This window comes from Scyliorhinus torazame, chromosome 28 (genome assembly GCF_047496885.1).
Source record: "Scyliorhinus torazame isolate Kashiwa2021f chromosome 28, sScyTor2.1, whole genome shotgun sequence".
Lineage (NCBI taxonomy): Eukaryota > Metazoa > Chordata > Chondrichthyes > Carcharhiniformes > Scyliorhinidae > Scyliorhinus > Scyliorhinus torazame.
This window is the reverse complement of record NC_092734.1, coordinates 31,124,483-31,148,952: the sequence shown is the minus strand read 5'-3', so window position 1 is coordinate 31,148,952 and position 24,470 is coordinate 31,124,483. Positions and strand designations below refer to the sequence as shown.

Here is a 24,470-nt window from a genome sequence, read left to right as displayed (position 1 = left end):
GCACGTCTTTGGACTGTGGGAGGAAACTGGAGCACCCAAACAAACAACAAACAAAGAAATGTACAGCACAGGAACAGGCCCTTCGGCCCTCCAAGCCCGTGCCGACCATACTGCCCGACTAAACTACAATCTTCTACACTTCCTGGGTCCGTATCCTTCTATTCCCATCCTATTCATATATTTGTCAAGATGCCCCTTAAATGTCCCTATCGTCCCTGCCTCCACTACCTCCTCCGGTAGTGAGTTCCAGGCACCCACTACCCTCTGCGTAAAAAACTTGCCTCGTACATCTACTCTAAACTTTGCCCCTCTCACCTTAAACCTATGCCCCCTAGTAATTGACCCCTCTACCCTGGGGAAAAGCCTCTGACTATCCACTCTGTCTATGCCCCTCATAATTTTGTATACCTCTATCAGGTCGCCCCTCAACCTCCTTCGTTCCAGTGAGAACAAACCGAGTTTATTCAATCGCTCCTCATAGCTTATGCCCTCCATACCAGGCAACATTCTGGTAAATCTCTTCTGCACCCTCTCTAAAGCCTCCACATCCTTCTGGTAGTGTGGCGACCAGAATTGAACACTATACTCCAAGTGTGGCCTAACTAAGGTTCTATACAGCTGCAACATGACTTGCCAATTCTTATACTCAATGCCCCGGCCAATGAAGGCAAGCATGCCGTATGCCTTCTTGACTACCTTCTCCACCCGGAGGAAACCCACGCACACACGAGGAGAACGTGCAGACTCCGCACAGACAGTGACCCAGCAGGGAATCAAACCTGGGACCCTGGCGCTGTGAAGCCACGGTGCTAATCACTTGTGCTGCCCAGGAGCTGCGACAGGAGCAACTTGAACCTGCAACTACCTTTCCGTGAACCCTTTCCTCTGAGGGGCAGCCTCCAGTACTGTACAACCTGCAACTATGTTTGAATTTTTTTTCTTTGACATCTTGCCTGCCAGTTCTTTGCTGATTGCTCCCACCTCTGCACTTAACCACCCTCCGAACGTACTCCCATGATCGAAAAGGTAGGCAGCTGAGCTGATGCTGAAGTGTTGCTGCCCTGGAGCACTTAACAGTGCTTCAGAAAAATGTAATCGTTGATTGATGTATTACAATGCCTGGAGCAGTGGACGAACAATCAGCAATACCGTTCGTTACTGATTTGTTCCTTTGAGCTTTAATATAAACTGAGAGTAATTTGAACTACTTTAATCTTGTGGTGAAATAGTGACAGTTGTCAGACTTGTGGCAGTGCTGGGAGCAATTTATGGTGTAGCCACCTGAGTTGGCCACTTCCCGACTTAAAATGGAGAACCGCAAAGGCTGAAGGGAAATTCAGCCAACACAAGCAAAAACTAGCAGGTGCAAGTTTACTGTGTATTAGACTCTGCAGAAACCTAGACAACATTGATACAAGCAGCCATCTGCATAATATTTTTTCTTTTAAAAATAATTTTTATTAAAGGTTTTCATAAAATATCAATAACAAAATAAGAAAGAAAAAAGAACCCAACAGGATTAAGTACAAAACACAATCTTAAAAAAGCAACCCCCCAAACCCCGTACATAAATAATAAATTAACATTAACACCCCGACTTAACACAACAGGTGTATACACCCCCTCAGACCCTCCAGTGTAAATAACATAAACAAAAATAAAATAATCCCCCCCCCCCGAGCTGCTGCTGCCATTGACCAATGTCTATCGTTCTGCCAGAAAGTCTAAGAACGGTTGCCACCGCCTAAAGAACCCTTGTACCGACCCTCTCAAGGCGAACTTCACCCTCTCCAATTTAATGAACCCTGCCATATCGCTGATCCAGAATTCCACGCTTGGGGGCCTCGCATCTTTCCACTGAAGGAGAATCCTTCACCGGGCTACCAGGGACGCAAAGGCCAGAATTCCGGCCTCTTTCGCCTCCTGCACTCCCGGCTCCTCTGCCACCCCAAATATTGCGGGCCCCCAGCCTGGTCTGACCCTGGAACCTACCACCCTCGACACTGTCCTCGCTACGCCCTTCCAAATTCCTCCAGTGCTGGGCATGCCCAGAACATATGGGTGTGAATTGCTGGGCCCCCTGAGCACCTAACACACCTGTCCTCACCCCCAAAGAACCAGCTCATCCTTGTCCCGGTCATGTGTGCCCTGTGCAGCACCTTAAACTGTATGAGGCTGAGCCTCGCGCACAAAGTGGAAGAATTCACCCTCCCTAGGGCATCTGCCCACGTCCCCTCTTCGATCTCCTCTCCCAACTCCTCCTCCCACTTATCTTTCAACTCCACCACCGAGGCCTCCTCCTCCTGCATCACCTGGTAAGTTTCCGAGATCTTCCCCACTCCCACCCACCCCCCCGAGAGCACCCTGTCTTGTATTGTGTGTGGCAGTAGCCGCGGGAAATCCACCACCTGCCGTCTGGCAAACGCCCTTACCTGTAAGTACCTGAAGGTGTTCCCTGGGGGGAGTCCGTACTTCTCCTCCAGCTCACCCAAGCTCGTGAACTGCCCATCCACAAACAGGTCCCCCAACTTTCGTATCCCTGCCCTGTGCCACCCCGAAAACCCTCCACCTGTTCTTCCTGGGGCGAACCGGTGGTTCCCCCGTAATGGGGTTCACGCCGAGGCCCCCAACTCGCTCCCCCCCCCCCCCCCCCCCCCCCCCACCCCCCCCCCCCCCCCCCCCCCCATGCCGCCTCCACCTGCCCCCCAAATTTGAGAGGGCCGCCACACCACCACCGGGGCTCGTGGTAATACCTCCTTGGAGGGAGCGGGGCAGCGGCGCCGTTGCCAGCGCCCCCAGACTCGTACCCACACAGGACGCCGTCTCCAGCCTCTTCCATGCAGCCCCCTCCATCACCCACTTGCGCACCATCGTCGCATTGGCGGCCCAGTAGTACCCACAGAGGTTGGGCAGCGCCAGCCCCCCCCCCCCCCCCCCCCAATATCTCTACTCCGCTCCAGGAACACCCTTCTCACCCTCTGAGTCCCTCGCGCCCACACAAACCCCATTATACTCCTGTTAACCCGCCTGAGAAAAGCCTTCGGGATAAACACGGGGAGGCACTGGAACAGGAACAAAAACCTTGGGAGCACCGTCATTTTGATTGACTGCACCCGACCCGCCAGGGACAGTGGCAACGCGTCCCACCTCTTGAACTCCTCCTCCATTTGCTCCACCAGCCTTGTAAAGTTAAGCCTATGCAGGGCCCCCCAGCTCCTGGCCACCTGGACCCCCAAACATCTGAAGCTCCTCTCCGCCCTTTTTAGTGGGAGCTCGCCAATCCCCCTCTCCTGGTCCCCTAGCTGAACTACGAACAGCTCGCCCGTCCCCATATTGAGCTTGTATCCCGAAAAGTCCCCGAATTCCCTAAGGGTTCTCATTACCTCTGGCATTCCTCCCACCGGGTCGGCCATATACAGCAGCAGGTCGTCCGCATAAAGCGACACCCTATGCTCCTCCCCACCCGCACCAACCCCCTCCAGTTCCTCGACTCTCTCAGTGCCATAGCCAGGGGTTCAATCGCCAGTGCAAAGAGCAGGGGGGACAGGGGACACGCCTGTCTCGTCCCTCTGTGCAACCAAAAGGACTCGGACCTCCTATTTGTGGCCACACTCGCCATCGGGACCTCATACAACAGCCTAACCCACCTGGCAAACTCCTCCACAAACTCCTCCCCACTCTACCCTATCGAAGGCTTTCTCAGCGCCCATCGCCACCTCTATCTCCGCCTCCCCCTCCCTCGCCGGCATCATGATAACGTTCAAAAGCCTCCGCACATTCGCGTTCAACTGTCTCCCCTTCAAACCCCGTCTGGTCTTCATGGATGATCCGCAGCACACAATCCTCAATCCTCGTGTCTAAGACCTTCGCCAGCACCTTGGCATCTACATTTAGCAAGGAAATCGGTCTGTAAGACCCACATTGCAGTGGATCCTTGTCCCGCTTCAGGATCAAGGAGATCAGTGCCCGGGAGATCGTCGGGGGTAAAGCCCCCCCCCCCCTGCCTCATTAAAGGTCCTAACTAACAGCGGGCCCAATAGGTCCATATATTTTTTATAGAACTCGACCGGGAAACCATCCGGCCCCGGTGCCTTCCCCGCCTGCATGCTTCCTATCCATTTGATCAGCTCCTCCAGCCCAATCGGGGCCCCCAGTCTCGCCACCAGTCCCTCTTCCACCTTTGGAAACCTCAATTGGTCCAGGAAACGGCCCATCCCTCCCGTGGGGGCTCGGATCGGTACAATTCCTCGTAGAAGTCCCTGAAGACCCCATTGATGCCAACCCCACTCCGCACCACGCTCCCTCCCCTGTCCATAACTCCCCCGATCTCCCTAGCTGCGTCCCGCTTCCGAAGCTGATGCGGCAGCATCCGGCTTGCCTTTTCCCCATACTCGTAGACCGCCCCCTGGGCCTTCCTCCACTGCACCTCCGCCTTCCTGGTGGTCACCAGGTCGAATTCGGCCTGGAGGCTGCGCCTCTTCCTCAACAATCCTTCCTCCGGCTCTTCCGCATACCTCCTGTCTACCCTCACCATCTCCCCCACCAGCCTCTCCCTCTTCCCCTGCTCCCTCCCTCCTTGTGGGCCTTTACCCAGAGAGTAGTGGGGGCATGGAATGCACTGCCTGTGGAAGTAGTTGAGTCGGAAACATTAGGGACCTTCAAGCAGCTGTTGGATAGGTACATGGATTACGGGAAAATGATATAGTGTAGATTTATTTGTTCTTAAGGGCAGCACGGTAGCATTGTGGATAGCACAATTGCTTCACAGATCCATGGTCCCAGGTTCGATTCCGGCTTGGGTCATTGTCTGTGCGGAGTCTGCACGTCCTCCCCGTGTCTGCGTGGGTTTCCTCCGGGTGCTCCGGTTTCCTCCCACAGTCCAAAGATGTGCGGGTTAGGTGAATTGGCCAATGATAAATTGCCCTTAATGTCCAAATTGCCCTTGGTGTTGGGTGGAGGTGTTGAGTTTGGGTAGGGTGCTCTTTCCAGGAGCCGGTGCAGACTCAAAGGGCCGAATGGCCTCCTTCTGCACTGTAAATTCAATGATAATCTATGATTAATCTAGGACAAAGGTTCGGCACAACATTGTGGGCCGAAGGGCCTGTTCTGTGCTGTATTTTCTATGTTCTATGTTCTAATGGAGATCAGCTCTCCCCTCACCACCGCCTCCAGTGCCTCCCACACCATCCCCACTCGGACCTCCCCATTGTCGTTGGTCTCCAAGTACCTCTCTATACTTCCTTGGACCCGCTTGCTCACCTCATCCGCCAACAGCCCCACCTCCAAGCGCCACAGCGGGCGCTGGTCCCTTTCCTCCCCCATCTCCAAGTCCACCCAATGCGGGGTGTGAGCCATCTGCATAGTAATGTAGCAGCCATCTACATAGTAATGAGCGATCCCCGGGAACAATCGAAACATTTTAAGGTAAACCAGGCCAAGCCAGACTCCTTGGCGCCAGCAGGAGCCAACACAAAAAAGGTTAACGGACACTTAAAGACCGCCCAACGATCAGGGAACAGCTCCAGTATTGGAGAAATCGAATCAAGTGATTGGAACAAAGTCCAATCACTTGAAACCAGGTACGGGGTCCACCCCGAAGGGCGGGAAGCCCCTGGGGACTATAAAGTAAAGCCCCCAAGTTCAAATCGCCCTTCTTGACAGGGTCACTCAGCAACGCGAAGCAACCCCTGAGAGTGAACTGTCCGGCGTAAGAAAGTAAGTCTCAAGTCAACGCTAGCTACGAGATGGGCGCTACGAGCTACCAGTCCATACCAGCTTTTGAATCCTGCAGACTCAGGACCTGAACGAAAGGCCATTTGTTCCCCTGACCTGGTGGGCCAATTCCGAAGCTAAGTATAGGCCTTTTAGTGATAGAGAATAGTCTAGAAAGTAGAGTTTATGCATGAGTAGTGATTTACTGTGTATAATAAATGTGCTTTGATTTGAATCTTACTAATTTGTGTTGAGTTATTGATCATTACTTGAACTTGAACAATTAGGGATACCACAGGAGTGCAATGCCACAACGTCACAGTGTGTTGGCACATTCCCAAAGTGCATCAATACAAATATCTCATGACAAGAACGAGTCGGATGAAAATCCTCTTCCACCAGGCCACCTGAGACTAGGTTTGCAAGCTAGGACTGTGAACACCAATTATTCTCCTGCGGGGAACGTTTCAGTTGGTATTCTGAGTCGGTGAAATGCGGCTCGGCAGGCACTGCTCGGCCCGCTGCGTCCATGTGGAAAGAAGGCTGCCACAAAAAATAGAAAATGCTAGATAACCTCAGCAGGACTGGCAGCATCTGTGGAGAGAGAACGAAGCGAACGCTTTGAGTCCGATTGACTCTCCACAGATGCTGTCAGACCTGCTGAGTTTATCCAGCATTTTCCGTTTTTGTTTCGGATTCCAACATCCGCAGTAATTCGCTTTTACTTTTATAATAGAAGGCTGCCAAATCCGATTACAGTGAAACATCTTGGGGCAACCGAGAGATTTGCACAGATGTCTTTATTTTCAAATTTCGATCTCTCAATGTTTTTTTTTTTCCCCCCCAAATGCTCATTTATACAGCCTTTTTGTGCTTTGGTCTTCTCTATTCACTCTGTAATAAGCAGTTACTGCTGATGGCTGAGGACTGTTCCGACATCAAGATGCTCACTCTCCTCAATTTAGTTTCTCTCGCTTTTCTCATTGCATTGATGCGAAGGGCCGGTCCTCCAACCCCATAATGGATCTCCCAGCCCTGCCTGAAATAGCGTCATCCTCCTACATGGTGCGCTAAAGTTAAATACTGCAGACACTGGCACATCTAAAATAAATAGCATTAAAAAGAAAGTGCCGGGCTCGGTCTGGCAGCATCGTGGAGACCGAAGCAGTTAATGTTCCAGACCACTGACCCTCCATTAGAACATGGTGTGCCCGTCTGATATTAAGGCAGTTTTTCATGATCATCGTGTTCTGTTCCTCAGGTCGAGAAGATAAAATGAAGCTGAAGGAGATTGAGAGGACAGCCATTCAGTCCTGGAGTCCTGCTTCTCACCATCCCCTCTTTTTGGCAACAGGTAACGTCAGAAGCTTCACCCAAACCATTGGGAAATGTACTCTGCACTGTGATAAACAGCTTCAATTTTGGGATTAGTGTTAATATGTCAATTTTGAGCAAATACATATTTAATGTCCTTTCATAGTATTTTGTTTTAAGATATAATTTGTCAAAGTCAATATTTTCCCTTATGTAGCAGAAAGATTCAACACACTCGTTAAGACAGAATAACAAGCTTTATTTTCGAAAACAACTGCACGCAGTAATGGCTGAAACTTGAAGTCCGAGAGCAGTCAACAAAACTGCTGAGTCTTTCACAAGTTCCGCGCTTTCGCGGAGAATTAGCTCAATATTTATACATTATCATTATCAAGATTATGTGACAACAGTATAGTCAGGAGTTTGATCGGAAATACAAACGGAAGCACAGACCAGATCATGTTAGGTCATATCACTCATACCATTATTTAGTCCTTGGAGGGAACATTGACAGGTCGGAATAGACTTGTTTCTTCCTGAACTTATCTTGTTTTAAATTCCTACGGCCCTGGGTTATGACGAGTTAGTTTTATCAGGAGTTGCCGAGGTCCGGTGTTTTGGAATGGCTCGACCTTCGCTGATCTTTTCAGACTTCAAGTTATGCAGAGTTGGCCTACGGCCATACTAGTCTGAAAATGGTTAGGGCAGCATCCTTTACCTGGGCCTGGCGAGCTGGAATGAGTAGTTTCAGCCTTTCTTATATTGTATCAAACCTTTTGACCAGTCTTCCCATTGACCTGTTTTCCCATCATGCCATTACTTAATTCGTACCATATCACACATTCTTTATACTTTGTGTGAATCAAAGATTCCATCTGCTAAACATGGGCTCCAGAAATCAAAATGTGCCGGAAAGTGGGTCACTTTTCCAGTCAGCCACTCCGTGTTCATTGGCATCAATTGTTCCAGATACAGTTTGAAGTATTTTCTGTTTTTCCCAGCAATGTGCCTCAGCCCCAAGGTCAGATGAAGGCCCACTGCTGGATGAGTGTGACTTTTCCCAATCCCCTTCGATAAATACAGCACAGAACAGGCCCTTCGGCCCATGATGTTGTGCCGAACCTTTGTCCTAGATTAATCATAGATTATCATTGAATTTACAGTGCCGAAGGAGGCCATTCGGCCCACTGAGTCTGCACCGGCTCTTGGAAAGAGCACCCTACCCAAGGTCAACACCTCCACCCAACACTAAGGGCAATTTTGGACACTAAGGGCAACTTATCATGGCCCATCCACCTAACCTGCACATCTTTCGACTATGGGAGGAAACCAGAGCACCCGGAGGAAACCCACGCAGACACGGGGAGGACGTGCAGACTCCGCACAGACAGTGACCCAAGCCGGAATCGAACCTGGGACCCTGGAGCTGTGAAGCAATTGTGCTATCCACAATGCTACCGTGCTGCCCTTAAGAACAAATAAATCTACACTATATCATTTTACCGTAATCCATGTACCTATCCAATAGCTGCTTGATAGCTTTTTATTGCTCTGACAAGGTCAGAGAGATGTAAAAGAGACAAGTTGTGGCCAGTCTTCTGCAGCCCTGGTCTTTGCAAAACTAAATGTATTTTTATTCAGTTATGGGATCTGGCCGTCACTGGCTAGGCCAGCATTTATTGCCCATCCCTAGTTGCCCTCGAGAAGGTAGTGTTGAGGGGCCACCTTGAAGCGCTGCAGTCCCGGCGGTGTAGGCACACCAACACTGCTGTTGGGGTGGGAATTCCAGGATTTTGACCCAGCGACTGTGAAATTGGGGCTAATCTAAACTCGGTCCATGCTGGGATCAATTTTTATTCCCACAGCCTCAGTTGAATTGAACCCAACTTTTCGGCATGAATGTACAATGCCAGGTGATATGGTCTTCGTTTTCCTTCACAAATGTTGAAAGTCCTTTGGTAGAGTAAATGCATCATGCCATTTATTGAACTGTGCAGTGCCTTTAGTTCAGTCGAGTATTTGACAACAGAAAGGGTTCCGCGTAATCTTGATATTCAGTCGCACAATGTAAGACCCTAGTGACTTTCTGAACCTAGTGAATTTCACCTTATTGAAGCAAGGGGGGCCAGGACATAGTTGGTGTGGTGTCAGTAATTTTTTTTTTTATTCCTTCATGGGATGTGGGCGTCACTGGCTGCCCATCCCTGAGGGTATTTAAGAGTCAACCACATTGCTCTGGGTCAAGAGTCACATGGGCTGGTTTAGCACAGTGGGCTAAACAACTGGCTTGAAATGCAGAACAAGGCTGTAACAGAGCAGGTTCAATTCCCATACCGGCCTCCCCGAACAGGCGCTGGAATATGGCGACTAGGGACTTTTCAAAGCAACTTCATTGAAGCCTACTTGTGACAATAAGTGATTATTATTATTATTATTATTGTGTAGGCCAGACCAGGTAAGGAAGACAGATTTCCTTCCCTAAAGGACTTTCGTGAACCTTTTTTTAATAGATATTTTTATTCTCCTTTTTCACACTTTCATCATATTTAGAACAACAAATAATTAACAATAACAACAAATACAATGGCAATCCCCTAGCCAACAATCCCCTTATCCCACCCACCCCCCAACAGCCTTTCAATACAAAACACCAATGAAAAAGAATAATCATTAATTTATATATTCCAAACTTCCCCAACCCCCTCCCTCCCCCTAATGGTCGATTCGTCCAATTCGTGAAAATGCATGATGAACAAGGCCCATGAGTTGTAGAACCCTTCCATCCTTCCCCCTCAACTCGAAGTTTACTTTCTCGAGCGTTAGGAACTCCAGCAGGTCCCCCCACCACGCTGAGGCACAAGGCAGAGAAGCCGACCTCCACCCCAACAGAATCAGCCTTCGGGCAATCAGCAAGGCGAAGGCTAAAACATCTGCCTCCGCACCCGTTTCCAACCCCGGCCGATCTGGACGTTCGTGTACCTGATGGGTATTTTAGAACAATCAACAATGGTTTCATGGTTATCATTAGACTTCTGACTCCTGATTTTGTTTTAATTGAATTCAAATTCCACCATCTATCCAGGTGGGATTCGAACCCCGGTCCTCAGAGCATTACCCTGGATTAGTCCAGTGACGATACCATTGCACCACTGCCTCCCCGAGTGTCAAAGTTTTATTATTAGAAGAAGGAAAGAAAGAATTTGAATTGAACTAGCACCTCAATATCCCATAGTGTTTGGCAGTCAACCTTTTGAAGTGTGGTTACTATTGTAATGTCAGAAATGCAGCAGCCAATTTGTGCACAGAAAGACCTCACCAACAGCAAATATAAAAATGACTGCAAATGTTTTAGTGAGATTGGTTGAAAGATAAACACTGGCCAAGATATTGGAGAGAATGTACTGGCTTTCTGCAAATGGTATCCTGGGTTCATTACACGCTCACGTGCTCTCACGCTCCCACTCACTCACTCACTCTCACTCACTCTCACTCTCACTCACTCTCACTCACTCTCACTCTCACACACTCTTACACACTCTCACACTCTCACTCTCATTCACACTCACTCACTCTCATACTCACTCACTCTCTCTCACTCTCACTCTCACTCACACACTCTCACACACTCTCACACACTCTCACACACTCTCTCACTCTCTCTCACTCTCTCTCACTCTCTCTCACTCTCTCTCACTCTCACTCTCATTCACACTCTCTCACTCTCATTCACTCTCTCTCTCACTCACTCACTCACTCACTCACTCGCACTCTCACTCACTCTCACTCTCACTCTCACTCACTCTCACTCTCACTCTCACTCACTCACATTCACACTCTCACTCACTCACACTCACTCTCTCACTCTCACTCTCATTCTCATTCTCACTCTCACTCTTACTCACACACACTCGCTCTCGCTCACTCACTCACTCTCTCACTCACATTCACACTCTCACTCTCTCTAACTCACACTCACTCTCACTCACTCTCACTCACATTCACTCTCTCATTCTCTCACTCACTCACACTCACACTCTCACTCTCACTCTCACTCTCACTCTCACTCACATTCACGCTCTCACTCTCACTCGCTCTCTCACTCACTCTCACTCACATTCATGCTCTCACTCTCACTCTCACTCACTCAATCACTCACTCACTCACTCTCTCACTCACATTCACACTCACTCACTCACACTCTGACTCACTCACACTCTCACTCACTCACACTCTCACTCACTCACACTCTCACTCACTCACTCACACTCTCACTCTCACTCTCACTCACTCACACTCTCTCACTCACACTCTCACTCACACTCTCACTCTCACTCACTCACTCACTCACTCACTCACACTCACTCACTCACTCACACTCACTCACACTCACTCACTCACTCACTCACTCTCTCACTCTCTCTCTCTCACTCACTCTCACTCTCACTCTCACTCTCACTCTCACTCTCACTCTCACTCTCACTCTCACTCTCACTCTCACTCTCACTCTCACTCATACACTCACTCTCACTCACTCACATTCACACTCTCACTCTCACTCACTCACATTCACACTCTCACTCTCACTCTCACTCATACACTCACACTCGGGCTGTTTAGCACACTGGGCTAAATCGCTGGCTTTGAAATCAGGCCAACGCAGGCCAGCAGCACGGTTCAATTGCCGTAACAGCCTCCCCGAACAGGCGTCGGAATGTGGCATCTAGTGGCTTTTCACAGTATCTTCATTTGAAGTCTACTTGTGACAATAAGCGATTTTCATTTCATTTTTCACTCACAATTACTCTCACACTCTCACACTCTCTCACTCTTCCAGGAGTGATATGAAACCAGATTTGATGCAATCCTATCTGCCATCCACTGACAGTCCTCAGTGCGGCCGGGCTACATTATGTACTGAAGTCTTTGGAGTGGATACTCACCCTCACCCTACCACCTTACATTCAGTACGCCGGTGTTGCATAACTAGTTCACCATTGAGTAATGCAGCATCACCCCAGCCCGGCCTAACCACCTATGATGCACAGGGCCCAGCTTTTGATACACAGAGTTACAGGACATCCAACTTGAGATCTAGTGACATAACATCACTCATTCAACCCACATTTAATGGTGCAGCTTTGTGCGTCCAGCAACACAGTAATGAGCACCTTCAATACAACTGCAGTTAGTTGAATCTTGGTCTTTCCCTATATTCCTACAATGACGGTATATTCGCACTTAATTGCTATAAGCCGTCCTGAGGTGGTGGAAAGTTCTATTTGGATATTAGTTTGTTCTTCCGTACTGCTTGCTTATCTAAGTTACAAGATCCTCGGTTGCCGTCTCCAGTCACTTAAAAGGCCTGCGAGTGTTGCTGCCTTCGTCCAATGGGCACCATCTGAAATTCAGCAAATTAATTTGGCTAAAAGAATAACGGCCATAGCAGTTTTTAAAAGTTGTTTCAGCAGACGATTGGCATCAGCCTATCAATTATTGTTGGAGTGGAAGTCACACCTTTCCTTTGCACTGCAGGTACTTCAGCACAGCAGTTGGATGCCACCTTCAGCACGAGCGCAACATTGGAGATCTATGAGCTGGACTTTTCAGATGCCTCATTGGATGCAAAATTGCGAGGTTGCCTACCTGCTACCAGCAGGTGAGTGGTTGACGTATGATCCTAAACACATGGTAATAAAAAAGACTGTGTTTCCGGGTGCGGCGATGACCAGCTGAGTCGCACGTTTCGGCAGCTCCCGGTGAAACGGACTTTTGGGCTCTTGATAGGAGCCCCAACGGCAATTTTGACGGCTAAAAACACTGTGCGGTAAACCAGAAGGGAATCCCCCCTGGATACGGATGGAAAAAGGAGGAGAGAGTGGCCAGATTGCAGTGGATCCTTTAGAACAGCGGCAAGGAAGGCAAGCAAAAACCAAGATGGCGTCGGAAGGTGGCAGTTTAACATGGGGCCCTGAACAACAAGAGTTCTTGAAATGCTGCGTGGAAGAGATCAAAAAGGAAATGAAGAAAGAGCTGTTGGCCCCGATACTACAGGCGATCGAAGGGCTAAAGGAGGAACAAAAGACCCAGGAGCAGGAGCTTCGGGTCGTGAAGGCAAAGGCAGCCGAGAATGAGGACGATATACAGGGCCTGGTGGTGAAGACGGAGACGCAGGAGGCACATCAGAAACGATGTGTGGAAAGGTTGGAGGCACTGGAAAACAACGCAAGGAGGAACAACCTGAGGATTCTTGGTCTTCCTGAAGGTGTGGAGGGAGCGGACGTCGGGGCATATGTGAGCACGATGCTGCACTCGTTAATGGGAGCGGAGGCCCCGGCGGGTCCGTTGGAGGTGGAGGGAGCATACCGAGTGATGGCGCGAGGACCGAGAGCAGGAGAAATTCCCAGAGCCATAGTGGTGAGATTCCTCCGTTTTAAGGAGAGAGAAATGGTCCTTAGATGGGCGAAGAAAACTCGGAGCAGTAAATGGGAGAACGCGGTGATCCGCGTTTATCAAGACTGGAGTGCGGATGTGGCGAGAAGGAGGGCGAGCTTTAATCGGGCCAAGGCGGTGCTTCATAAAAAGAAGATAAAATTTGGAATGCTGCAACCGGCAAGACTGTGGGTCACATATCGAGGGAGGCACCACTACTTTGAGACGGCGGATGAAGCGTGGACTTTTATTGTGGAAGAAAAACTGGAATGAGCGGGTTATTAAAAAGAACGTTCGAACAAAGTGGTGGGGCGAATGTGGGGGGCAAAGAGGGGTTTTATGTACTAATACTGCGATGTGGTAACTTTTCTCTCTCCCACAGGTGGTGATGGGGGGAGGAGGGGAGGTGGAGGAGATGGGGCGTTGGCCATTGGGGGCGGGGCCAAGGGAGAAGCGCGGGCTTGGTTCCCGCGCTATGATAATCATGGCGGGAATAGAGAAGCAGGAAGGAGGGGGCGTCGCACGGTGCGAGCCGAGGTCACGGGGGGAAGCCGAGGTCAGCCAGAGTTTGCTGACTTCTGGGAGCAACATGGGGGGAGTAATTACGCTAGCGGGGGATCTAGCGGGGGGGGTGGGAGGGGGGAATTACTGGGTTGCTGCTGCTGGGGAGAGGGGGGAGCTGGTATGGGAGAGGATGGGCGGGGGGGCACCGCCTGGGGGAGATACAGCTGCGTGGGAACCGGGTGAGGAGCTGGAAAAAGGGGATGGCTAATCGACAAGGGGGGGGTTAGGAAGCCCCCCAACTCGGCTGATCACGTGGAACGTGAGAGGGCTGAACGGGCCGATAAAGAGGGCACGGGTACTCGCACACCTTAAGAAACTTAAGGCAGATGTGGTTATGTTACAGGAAACGCACCTGAAACTGATAGACCAGGTTAGGCTACGCAAAGGATGGGTGGGGCAGGTGTTCCATTCGGGGCTAGATGCGAAAAACAGGGGGGTGGCTATATTAGTGGGGAAGCGGGTAATGTTCGAGGCAAAGACTATAGTGGCGGATAACGGGGGCAGATGCGTGATGGTGAGTGGCAAACTACAGGGGGAGACGGTGGTTTTGGTAAACGTATATGCCCCGAAATGGGATGATGCCAATTTTATGAGGCGGATGCTAGGACGCATTCCGGACCTAGAGATGGGAAAGCTGATAATGGGGGGAGATTTTAATACGGTGTTGGAACCAGGGCTGGATAGGTTGAAGTCCAGGACTGGAAGGAGGCCGGCAGCAGCCAAGGTACTTAAAGATTTTATGGAGCAGATGGGAGGTGTAGACCCGTGGAGATTTAGCAGACCTAGGAGTAAGGAGTTCTCGTTTTTCTCCTATGTCCATAAAGTCTACTCGCGAATAGACTTTTTTGTGCTGGGTAGGGCATTGATCCCGAAGGTGAAGGGATCGGAGTATACGGCTATAGCCATTTCGGATCACGCTCCACACTGGGTGGACTTGGAGATAGGGGAGGAAACAGGAGGGCGCCCACCCTGGAGAATGGACATGGGACTAATGGCAGATGAGGGGGTGTGTCTAAGGGTGAGGGGGTGCATTGAAAAGTACTTGGAACTCAATGATAATGGGGAGGTCCAGGTGGGAGTGGTCTGGGAGGCGTTGAAGGCGGTGGTTAGAGGGGAGCTGATATCAATAAGGGCACATAAAGGAAAGCAGGAGAGTAAGGAACGGGAGCGGTTGCTGCAAGAACTTTTGAGGGTGGACAGACAATATGCGGAAGCACCGCAGGAGGGACTGTACAGGGAAAGGCAAAGGCTACATGTAGAATTTGACTTGCTGACTACAGGCACTGCAGAGGCACAATGGAGGAAGGCACAGGGTGTACAGTACGAATATGGGGAGAAGGCGAGCAGGTTGCTGGCACACCAATTGAGGAAAAGGGGAGCAGCGAGGGAAATAGGGGGAGTGAGGGATGAGGAAGGAGAGATGGAGCGGGGAGCGGAGAGAGTGAATGGAGTGTTCAAGACATTTTATAAAAAATTATATGAAGCTCAACCCCCGGATGGGAGGGAGAGAATGATGGGCTTCTTGGATCGGCTGGAATTTCCCAAGGTGGAAGAGCAGGAAAGGGTGGGACTGGGAGCACAGATCGAGGTAGAAGAAGTGGTGAAAGGAATTAGGAGCATGCAGGCGGGAAAGGCCCCGGGACCGGATGGATTCCCAGTCGAATTCTATAGAAAATATGTGGACTTGCTCGCCCCGGTACTGACGAGGACCTTTAATGAGGCAAAGGAAAGGGGACAACTGCCCCCGACTATGTCTGAAGCAACGATATCGCTTCTCTTAAAGAAGGAAAAGGACCCGCTACAATGCGGGTCCTATAGACCTATTTCCCTCCTAAATGTAGATGCCAAGGTCCTGGCCAAGGTAATGGCAATGAGAATAGAGGAATGTGTCCCGGGGGTGGTCCACGAGGACCAAACTGGGTTTGTGAAGGGGAGACAGCTGAACACGAATATACGGAGGTTGTTAGGGGTAATGATGATGGCCCCACCAGAGGGAGAAACGGAGATAGTAGTGGCGATGGATGCCGAGAAAGCATTTGATAGAGTGGAGTGGGATTATTTGTGGGAGGTGTTGAGGAGATTTGGTTTTGGAGAGGGGTATGTTAGATGGGTGCAGCTGTTGTATAGGGCCCCAGTGGCGAGCGTGGTCACGAATGGACGGGGATCTGCATATTTTCGGCTCCATAGAGGGACAAGGCAGGGATGCCCTCTGTCCCCATTATTGTTTGCACTGGCGATTGAGCCCCTGGCGATAGCGTTGAGGGGTTCCAAGAAGTGGAGGGGAGTACTTAGGGGAGGAGAAGAGCACCGGGTATCTTTGTATGCGGACGATTTGCTACTATACGTGGCGGACCCGGCGGAGGGGATGCCAGAAATAATGCGGATACTTGGGGAGTTTGGGGATTTTTCAGGGTATAAATTGAACATGGGGAAAAGTGAGTTGTTTGTGGTGCATCCAGGGGAGCAGAGTAGAGAAATAGAGGACCTACCGTTGAGGAAGGTAACAAGGGACTTTCGTTACCTGGGGATCCAGATAGCTAAGAATTGGGGCACATTGCATAGGTTAAATTTAACGCGGTTGGTGGAACAGATGGAGGAGGATTTCAAGAGATGGGATATGGTATCCCTGTCAATGGCAGGGAGGGTGCAGGCGGTTAAGATGGTGGTCCTCCCGAGATTCTTCTTTGTGTTTCAGTGCCTCCCGGTGGTGATCACGAAGGCTTTTTTTAAAAGGATTGAAAAGAGCATCATGGGTTTTGTGTGGGCCGGGAAGACCCCGAGAGTGAGGAAGGGATTCTTACAGCGTAGAAGGGATAGGGGGGGGGCTGGCACTACCGAGCCTAAGTGAGTATTATTGGGCCGCTAATATTTCAATGGTGAGTAAGTGGATGGGAGAGGAGGAGGGAGCGGCGTGGAAGAGATTAGAGAGGGCGTTCTGTAGGGGGACTAGCCTACAGGCTATGGTGACAGCCCCATTGCCGTTCTCACCGAGGAACTACACCACAAGCCCGGTGGTGGTGGCTACACTGAAGATTTGGGGACAGTGGAGACGGCATAGGGGAAAGACTGGAGCCTTGGGGGGGGGTCCCCGATAAGAAACAACCATAGGTTTGCCCCGGGGGGAATGGATGGGGGATATGGAATGTGGCAAAGAGCAGGAATAACGCAACTGAAAGATCTGTTTGTGGATGGGAAGTTCGCGAGTCTGGGAGCGCTGACCGAGAAATATGGGTTGCCCCAAGGGAATACATTCAGGTATATGCAACTGAGGGCTTTTGCGAGGCAACAGGTGAGGGAATTCCCGCAGCTCCCGATACAAGAGGTGCAGGACAGAGTGATCTCAAAGACATGGGTGGGGGATGGTAAGGTGTCAGATATAGATAGGGAAATGAGGGACGAAGGGGAGACTATGGTCGATGAACTAAAAGGGAAATGTGAAGAAGAGCTGGGGGAGGAGATCGAGGAGGGGCTGTGGGCAGATGCCCTAAGCTGGGTAAACTCGTCGTCCTCGTGTGCCAGGCTAAGCCTGATTCAGTTTAAGGTATTACACAGGGCACATATGACTGGAGCACGGCTCAGTAAATTTTTTGGGGTGGAGGATAGGTGTGCGCGGTGCTCGAGAAGCCCAGCGAATCATACCCGTATGTTTTGGTCATGCCCGGCACTACAGGGGTTTTGGATGGGGGTGACAAAGGTGCTTTCAAAAGTAGTCGGAGTCCGGGTCGAACCAAGCTGGGGGTTGGCTATATTTGGGGTTGCACAAGAGCCGGGAGTGCAGGAGGCGAGAGAGAGGCCGATGTTTTGGCCTTTGCATCCCTAGTAGCCCGGCGCAGGATATTGCTAATGTGGAAAGAAGCCAAGCCCCCGGGGGTGGAGACCTGGATAAATGACATGGCGGGGTTTATAAAGCTAGAGCGGATTAAGTTCGTCCTAAGGGGGTCGGCTCAAGGGTTCACCAGGCGGTGGCAACCGTTCGTCGAATACCTCACAGAAAGATAGACGGAATGGGAAAAAGAAGGCAGCAGCAGCAGCCCAGGATCGGGGGGGGGGGGGGGGGGGGGGGGGGGGGGAGGAGGAGGAGGAGGAGGAACCAGAAGGACTCTCAGGGTTGTTAATATATACTGTATAGTATGTATAGGTCGTTGCTACAGATAATTATATATTGGACTGTTAAATTATATTTTTGGAGAGTGTTACTTGTGACAAGGCAGTTGCCAATTAGGGCTAGTTTTCATTTTTGTTATTTATTATTTATTCATTTTTTGTTTATAAAATAGGTCATTGTTATTTGTGTTGTTATAATATTGTGTAAAGGATGCACAATGTACTGTGTTGGTTGACCAAAAATTTTCAATAAAATATTTAATAAAAAAAATAATAAAAAAGACTGTTAACCTTTTGTTAAAAATTGCCCGTACTCTTTGAAAAACAAAGATCCAGAGTCACTGAGATTAGACTTCACGGGATAACTTGTCCTCGTCACTGTTCAAATGTGTTTGTGAGCATTCCTATTGAGGGCATGTTGTTACAAACTTTCCTGTGCATTGTTGGAACGCAGGACCGCACTCAATCTAGTGAGCTAATGATCAGTCCAAAAGAGACTCTTTGCCTCTGCTGTGTGGTGCACCTAGGACAACATTACAAAACAGTATTGGCAGCCCTCCGACATGGAGCCTAATCTTGGAAATGGCGCATAGCCAGGGCAGAGAGGTTTAGATGAAGGATGAACATTGTTTAAATAGAGAATTTCTGTTCTTTTCGAAAAGTAACTCGTATGTGGTGACTGTTGCAGATTTCACAAGCTGATCTGGAGCAACCATGGCACAAGCTCTAATGGAGTCATCGCAGCCGGAGGTGATACAGGAACCATCACCCTTTACAGTGCAGATCAGATACTTGCATCAGGGAACGATCCCATCATTGGGCAGAGTGAGAAGCATGCGGGTCCTGTTCGAGGACTGGATTTTAACCCCTTCCAGGTATTTTTAAAAATGTATCTATTTATTAGGGGTATTTGTAGTTTTTATAATAATAACAGTAACAGCAACAAAAATGGGATCTGTCCCAGGTTACTGAGGGAAGCGAGGGAAGAAATAGCTGGGGCCTTAACAGATATGTTTGCAGCATCCTTGAGCACGGGTGAGGTCCCAGAGGACTGGAGAATTGCTAATGTTGTCCCTTTGTTTAAGAAGGGTAGCAGGGATAATCCAGGGAATTATAGACCTGTGAGCTTGACGTTAGTGGTAGGCAAACTGTTGGAGAAGATACTGAGGGATAGGATCTATTCACATTTGGATAAAAATAGACTTATCAGTGATAAGCAGCATGGTTTTGTGCAGGGAAGGTCATATCTTACAAACCTAATAGAATTCTTTGAGGAAGTGACAATGTTAATTGATGAGGGAAGGGCTGTAGATGTCATATACATGGACTTCAGTAAGGCGTTTGATAAAGTTTCCCATGGCAGGTTGATGGAAAAAGTGAAGTCGTATGGGGTTCAGGGTGTACTAGCTAGATGGATAAAGAACTGGCTGGGCAACAGGAGACAGAGAGTAGTGGTGGAAGGGAGTGTCTCAAAATGGAGAACGGTGACCAGTGGTGTTCCACAGGGATCCGTGCTCGGACCACTGTTGTTTGTGATATACATAAATGAGCTGGACGAAGAGTTAGGTGGCCTGATTAGCAAGTTTGCAGATGATACTAAGATTGGTGGAGTTGCAGATAGTGAGGAGTACTGTCAGAGAATACAGCAAAATATAAATAGATTGGAGAGTTGGGCAAAGAAATGGCAGATGGAGTTCAATCCAGGCAAATGCGAGGTGATGCATTTTGGAAGATCTAATTCAAGAGCGGACTATACGGTCAATGGAAGAGTCCTGGGGAAAATTGATGTAGAGAGAGATCTGGGAGTTCAGGTCATTGTACCCTGAACGTGGCAACGCAGGTCGATAGAGTGGTCAAGAAGGCATACAGCATGCTTGCCTTCATCGGATGGGGTATTGAGTACAAGAGTCGGCAGGTCATGTTACAGTTGTATAGGACTTTGGTTAGGCCACATTTGGAATACTGCATGCAGTTCTGGTCGCCACATTACCAGAAGGATGTGGATGCTTTGGAGAGGGTGCAGAGGAGGTTCGCCAGGATGTTGCCTGGTATGGAGGGTGCTAGCTATGAAGAAAGGTTGAGTAGATTAGGATTGTTTTCGTTGGAAAGACGGAGGTTGATGGGCGACCTGATTGAGGTCTACAAAATTGAGAGGTATGGACAGGGTGGATAGCAACAAGCTTTTTCCAAGAGTTGGGGTGTCAATTACAAGGGGTCACGATTTCAAGGTGAAAGGGGGAAAGTTTAAGGGAGATGTGCGTGGAAAGTTTTTTACGCAGAGGGTGGTGGGTGCCTGGAACGCTTTGCCAGCAGAGGTGGTAGAGGCGGGCGCAATAGTATCATTTAAGATGCATCTAGACCGATATATGAACGCGTTGGGAACAGAGGGAAGTAGACCCTTGGAAAATAGGTGACAGGTTTAGATAAAGGATCTGACGGCGCAGGCTGGGAGGGCTGAAGGGCCTGTTCCTGTGCTGTAATTTTCTTTGTTCTTTGTTAGAAACATGGTACGATAAACATTTCTATCCCCATCCCATTCTTCACACCCCTACCAATAAAACAATACTCTTGCACTCTTTCCCCCACCTTTGGATTTCTGCTTCTGCTGCCATTTTTATTATCTTGGAGAAAGTCGACGAATGGCTGCCACCTCCGGGCTAACCATAGCATTGACCCTCGTAGGGCAAACTTTATTTTATCGAGACTGAGAAACCCAGCCATGTCACTAACCCAGGCCTCCAGTTTCGGGGGTTTCGAGTCCCTCCACATTAGTAGGATCCGCCTCCGGGCTACCAGTGAGGCAAAGGCCAAGACGCCAGCCTCTTTCGCCCCCTGAACTCCCGGCTCTTCCGATACTAGCGAAACCCTGCCAAAACCCTCTAAGCTTCGGGCATGCCCCAAACATGTGGACATAACCCCTTCCAGGTATTGAGACTACATTTTTGCTTTGTTTTGCAAGCAGTGTGTGCTTGAGCAACTCTTGAATCACCACCTATCAGCCCGTATAGTTCTATAGGCTGAAAATATTCATTCCCATTGGCAAAAGTATAACGTCTTAACATATTCCAGTGATGAGAAACTTCAATTATTTACATAGTTTGGAGAAGAGCAGGTTGAGAGGCTGGACAGAGTAGGTGGAGAGCAACTGTTCCCATTGGTGCAAGGATTGAGAACCCGTGGTCATCAGTTGAAGGTAATTGACAAATACGCACGTCTTGTCAACTGCTTAATGTTTGTTAATGTCATGGCAATTATATTGTTCCAGTTAAGAGAAACAGCTGAACAAGTATAAATAGGGGATAGCTGGGACACTAGGCTATGTGGGTTGAGAGCTATGTAGCAGAACATGTCAAAAAACCTCTTGTCAGAAAAGGAAAGCCCAGTCTATTGACTTTGACTTCAGTAATCAGCTTGGATCTTTATTAACATTGGCGACATAAGGAAAAGCATTTTTACGTAGCGGGTAGTTAGGATCTGGAATGTGCTGCCCGAGAGTGTGGTGGAGGCAATTTTAGTCAAAAAATTCAAGAGGGAAGTGGATTATTATCTGAAAAGGAATAATGCGCAGGGTTCTGGGGAGAAGGCAAGGCGGTAATATTAGATTAATTGCTCCTTCAGAGAGTCAGCACACAGATGGTGGGCAGAATGGCCTCCTGTGCCACAACTGTTATATGATTCTACTGACAAGCGTACACAATCATTCCGTTTGTGTGACATATTTGCACATTTACCAATCAGAAGTTTCAAACATTGTTTACTGATAAAAATAGAAGAAATTATGAAACATTGTTGGAGTGGATGTATTGTCATGGACAAATTTATGTTTTCTTACTGCCCGTGATCAATTTTGTTTGTGTGTGTTTTCTTACCCTCTGAATGATTGTCCCAATTTAAATAATTTCAGCAGCAATTTTAGTTTTGAATTCAAAAATAAAGGAGGGTGTTTATTATCTCACTTTGCCTGGAGTTTCAAAATGCAGTCTCACTCACTTGACCTAACCACACTATCACGCACGCAAAGATTAGGGTGAAAAGACAATATCATTACAATTTGCAATTGTGTCAGTCTCTTTCGTTGCAGGCCTATGGTTTCTGAGATGAAATGATATTTTGGTTGAAGTGAACCTCTTGTAAAATTTTCAGTAGACTGCAGGGCCTCTTGTAGTCAACTTCCAGAAGGGTGATCCCCAGGTGAACCTGAAGTTATGAGGTTGGGAGGAGCCATTCAAGGTACGTTTGTTTGTTACCTTGGCTGCTTAGTAGATGTGTAGCTGGTTCAATGGCTACCTAATTGATTCTGTCCAGAACAGCTTCTTGTTGGTTTAAGAGCAGGTAAGAAACATGGCTGTCTTAGCACGTGCCCTGTTACAAGTCCAAAGTCCTTTCCCAAATAAGATGGGTGGTGAGGCGGGTTATATATCCTGTATGATTACTTTTTGCAGCTTTAGAGTTTGCGAGGTAGTGTCTTTGTATCTGAGTGTCCCATTCAATTTGAAATTACCCTTTTGCATTAGTTTCAGGAAAGGGCATTGAGCTAACATCAGTCGCGAAAGTTCCTTTTGTTCCATGTTGAGACGAGGAATGTTTCCATCCACAGGAGACATTCGGTGACTGTCAGGCGGTCGCCTTTTTTGTAGCCCTTTGTGGTTTTTAATACCCTAAAATATTGGCGAAGTTCGCAATATACTGGAACATGACAATATGTATGAAATTGCAGCAGAAAGATGTTGCAGCTTTGGACATCCAAAAGTCTTGCAAATAGTTTATCATGATAAGTGAATGTTTTATTCCAAAGTCAGGAGTGAGATGTGTTGGATTTGGGATGTGCTGAATTGCAGTGCTGTCTTAGTAAACCGTTGTTTAACAGCTACGATATTTCTCTTTGATTTGATTTATTATTGTCACATGTATTAGTGTACACTGAAAAGTATTGTTTCTTGCATGCTGTACAAACAATGTATACCATACATAGGGAAAGGAGAGACTGCAGAATATAATGTTATAGTTCTAGCAAGGTATAGAGAAAAGATCAACTTAATACGAGGTAGGTCCATTGAAAGTCTGCTGGCAGTAGGGAAGAAGCTGTTTTTGAGTCGGTTGGTACGTGACCTCAAACTTTGGTATCTTTTTCCTGACGGAAGAAGGTGGAAGAGAGTATGTCTGGGATGCGTAGGGTCCTTAATTATGCTGGCGGCCTTTCTGAGGCAGCGGGAATTATAGATAGAGTCAATGGGTGGGAGGCTGGTTTGCGTGATGGACTGGGCTACATTCACGACCTTCTGTAGTTTCCAGCGGTCTTGGCCAGAGCAGGCTCCATACCAAGCTGTGATACAACCAGAAAGAATGCTTTCTATGGTGCATCTGTAGAAGTTGGTGAGGGTCGTAGCTGACACGCCAAATTTCCTTAGTCTTCTGAGAAAGTTGGTGGGCTTCTTAACTTTCGTATCGGCATGGGGGGGGGGGGACCAGGACAGACTGTGGTGATCTGGACACCTAAAAACCTGAAGCTCTCGACCCTTTCTACTTCATTCCCATTGATGTAGACAGGGGCATGTTCTCCACTACGCTTCCTGAAGTCGATGACAATCACCTTCGTTTTGTTGACATTGAGGGAGAGATTATTGTTGGCGGACCAGTTCACCAGATTCTCTGTCTCATTCCTATACTCTGTCTCGTCATTGTTTGAAATCCGACCCACTACGGTGGTAGCATCAGCAAATTGTGACCGTTGGCTTTCATCACGGTAGTTCAGAGGGTCGGTGCAGACTCGATGGGCCGCATGGCCTCCTGCACTTTAAGGATTCTATGAATCTATATAAATGTGTGTAATAGGGCGGCATGTGGCGCACTGGGACTGCGGCGCTGAGGACCCGGGTTCGAATCCCGGCCCTGGGTCACTGTCCCTGTGGAGCTTGCACATTCTCCCTGTGTGGGTTTCACCCCCACAACCCAAAGATGTGCAGGTTAGGTGGATTGGCCACGCTAAATTACCCATTAATTGGAAAATAAATGATTGGGTACTCTAAATTTATTTTTAAAAAATAAAATAAATAAATGGGTGTAATCATGTGTGTGGGCATTGTATGTCTATATGTGTGTATAACAGTAATCCCTAGGCTGCTCAGTGGAAATGTAGCTGGTTCAATGGCTCCATTAATAATTCTGTCCAGAACAGCTCTCTGCTGGTTTTTCGGCAGGCAACAAACATGTGCTCTGTTATAAGTCCAATGGCATTGAGCTCGGTGTTGCTGTCAGATTGTAATATGTACATGATCTGAGAAAATTACATAAGCATACCAGGGATTATTAGTTAAATAAAACTCTTAGGCTAAACCAATCACATCACT

General features: G+C 48.6%; 1 protein-coding gene across 5 annotated transcripts in view; it reads left to right on the top strand.

Moving 5' to 3' along the window:
• Window positions 1-24,470, top strand: part of sec31b (SEC31 homolog B, COPII coat complex component) — a 138,993-nt gene that overhangs the window by 19,710 nt on the left and 94,813 nt on the right. For 2 of the 5 annotated variants that reach the window (XM_072491799.1, XM_072491798.1), the window contains exons 2-4: window positions 6,974-7,066; window positions 12,559-12,682; window positions 18,812-18,998. In XM_072491799.1, the coding sequence (XP_072347900.1) occupies window positions 6,988-7,066; window positions 12,559-12,682; window positions 18,812-18,998 (390 nt within the window). In that variant the 5' untranslated portion in view covers window positions 6,974-6,987. Of the gene's footprint in view, window positions 1-6,973; window positions 7,067-12,555; window positions 12,683-18,811; window positions 18,999-21,041; window positions 21,049-24,470 lie in introns of those variants that run through there. The other 3 variants (XM_072491801.1, XM_072491800.1, XM_072491802.1) reach the window with 3 other exon arrangements.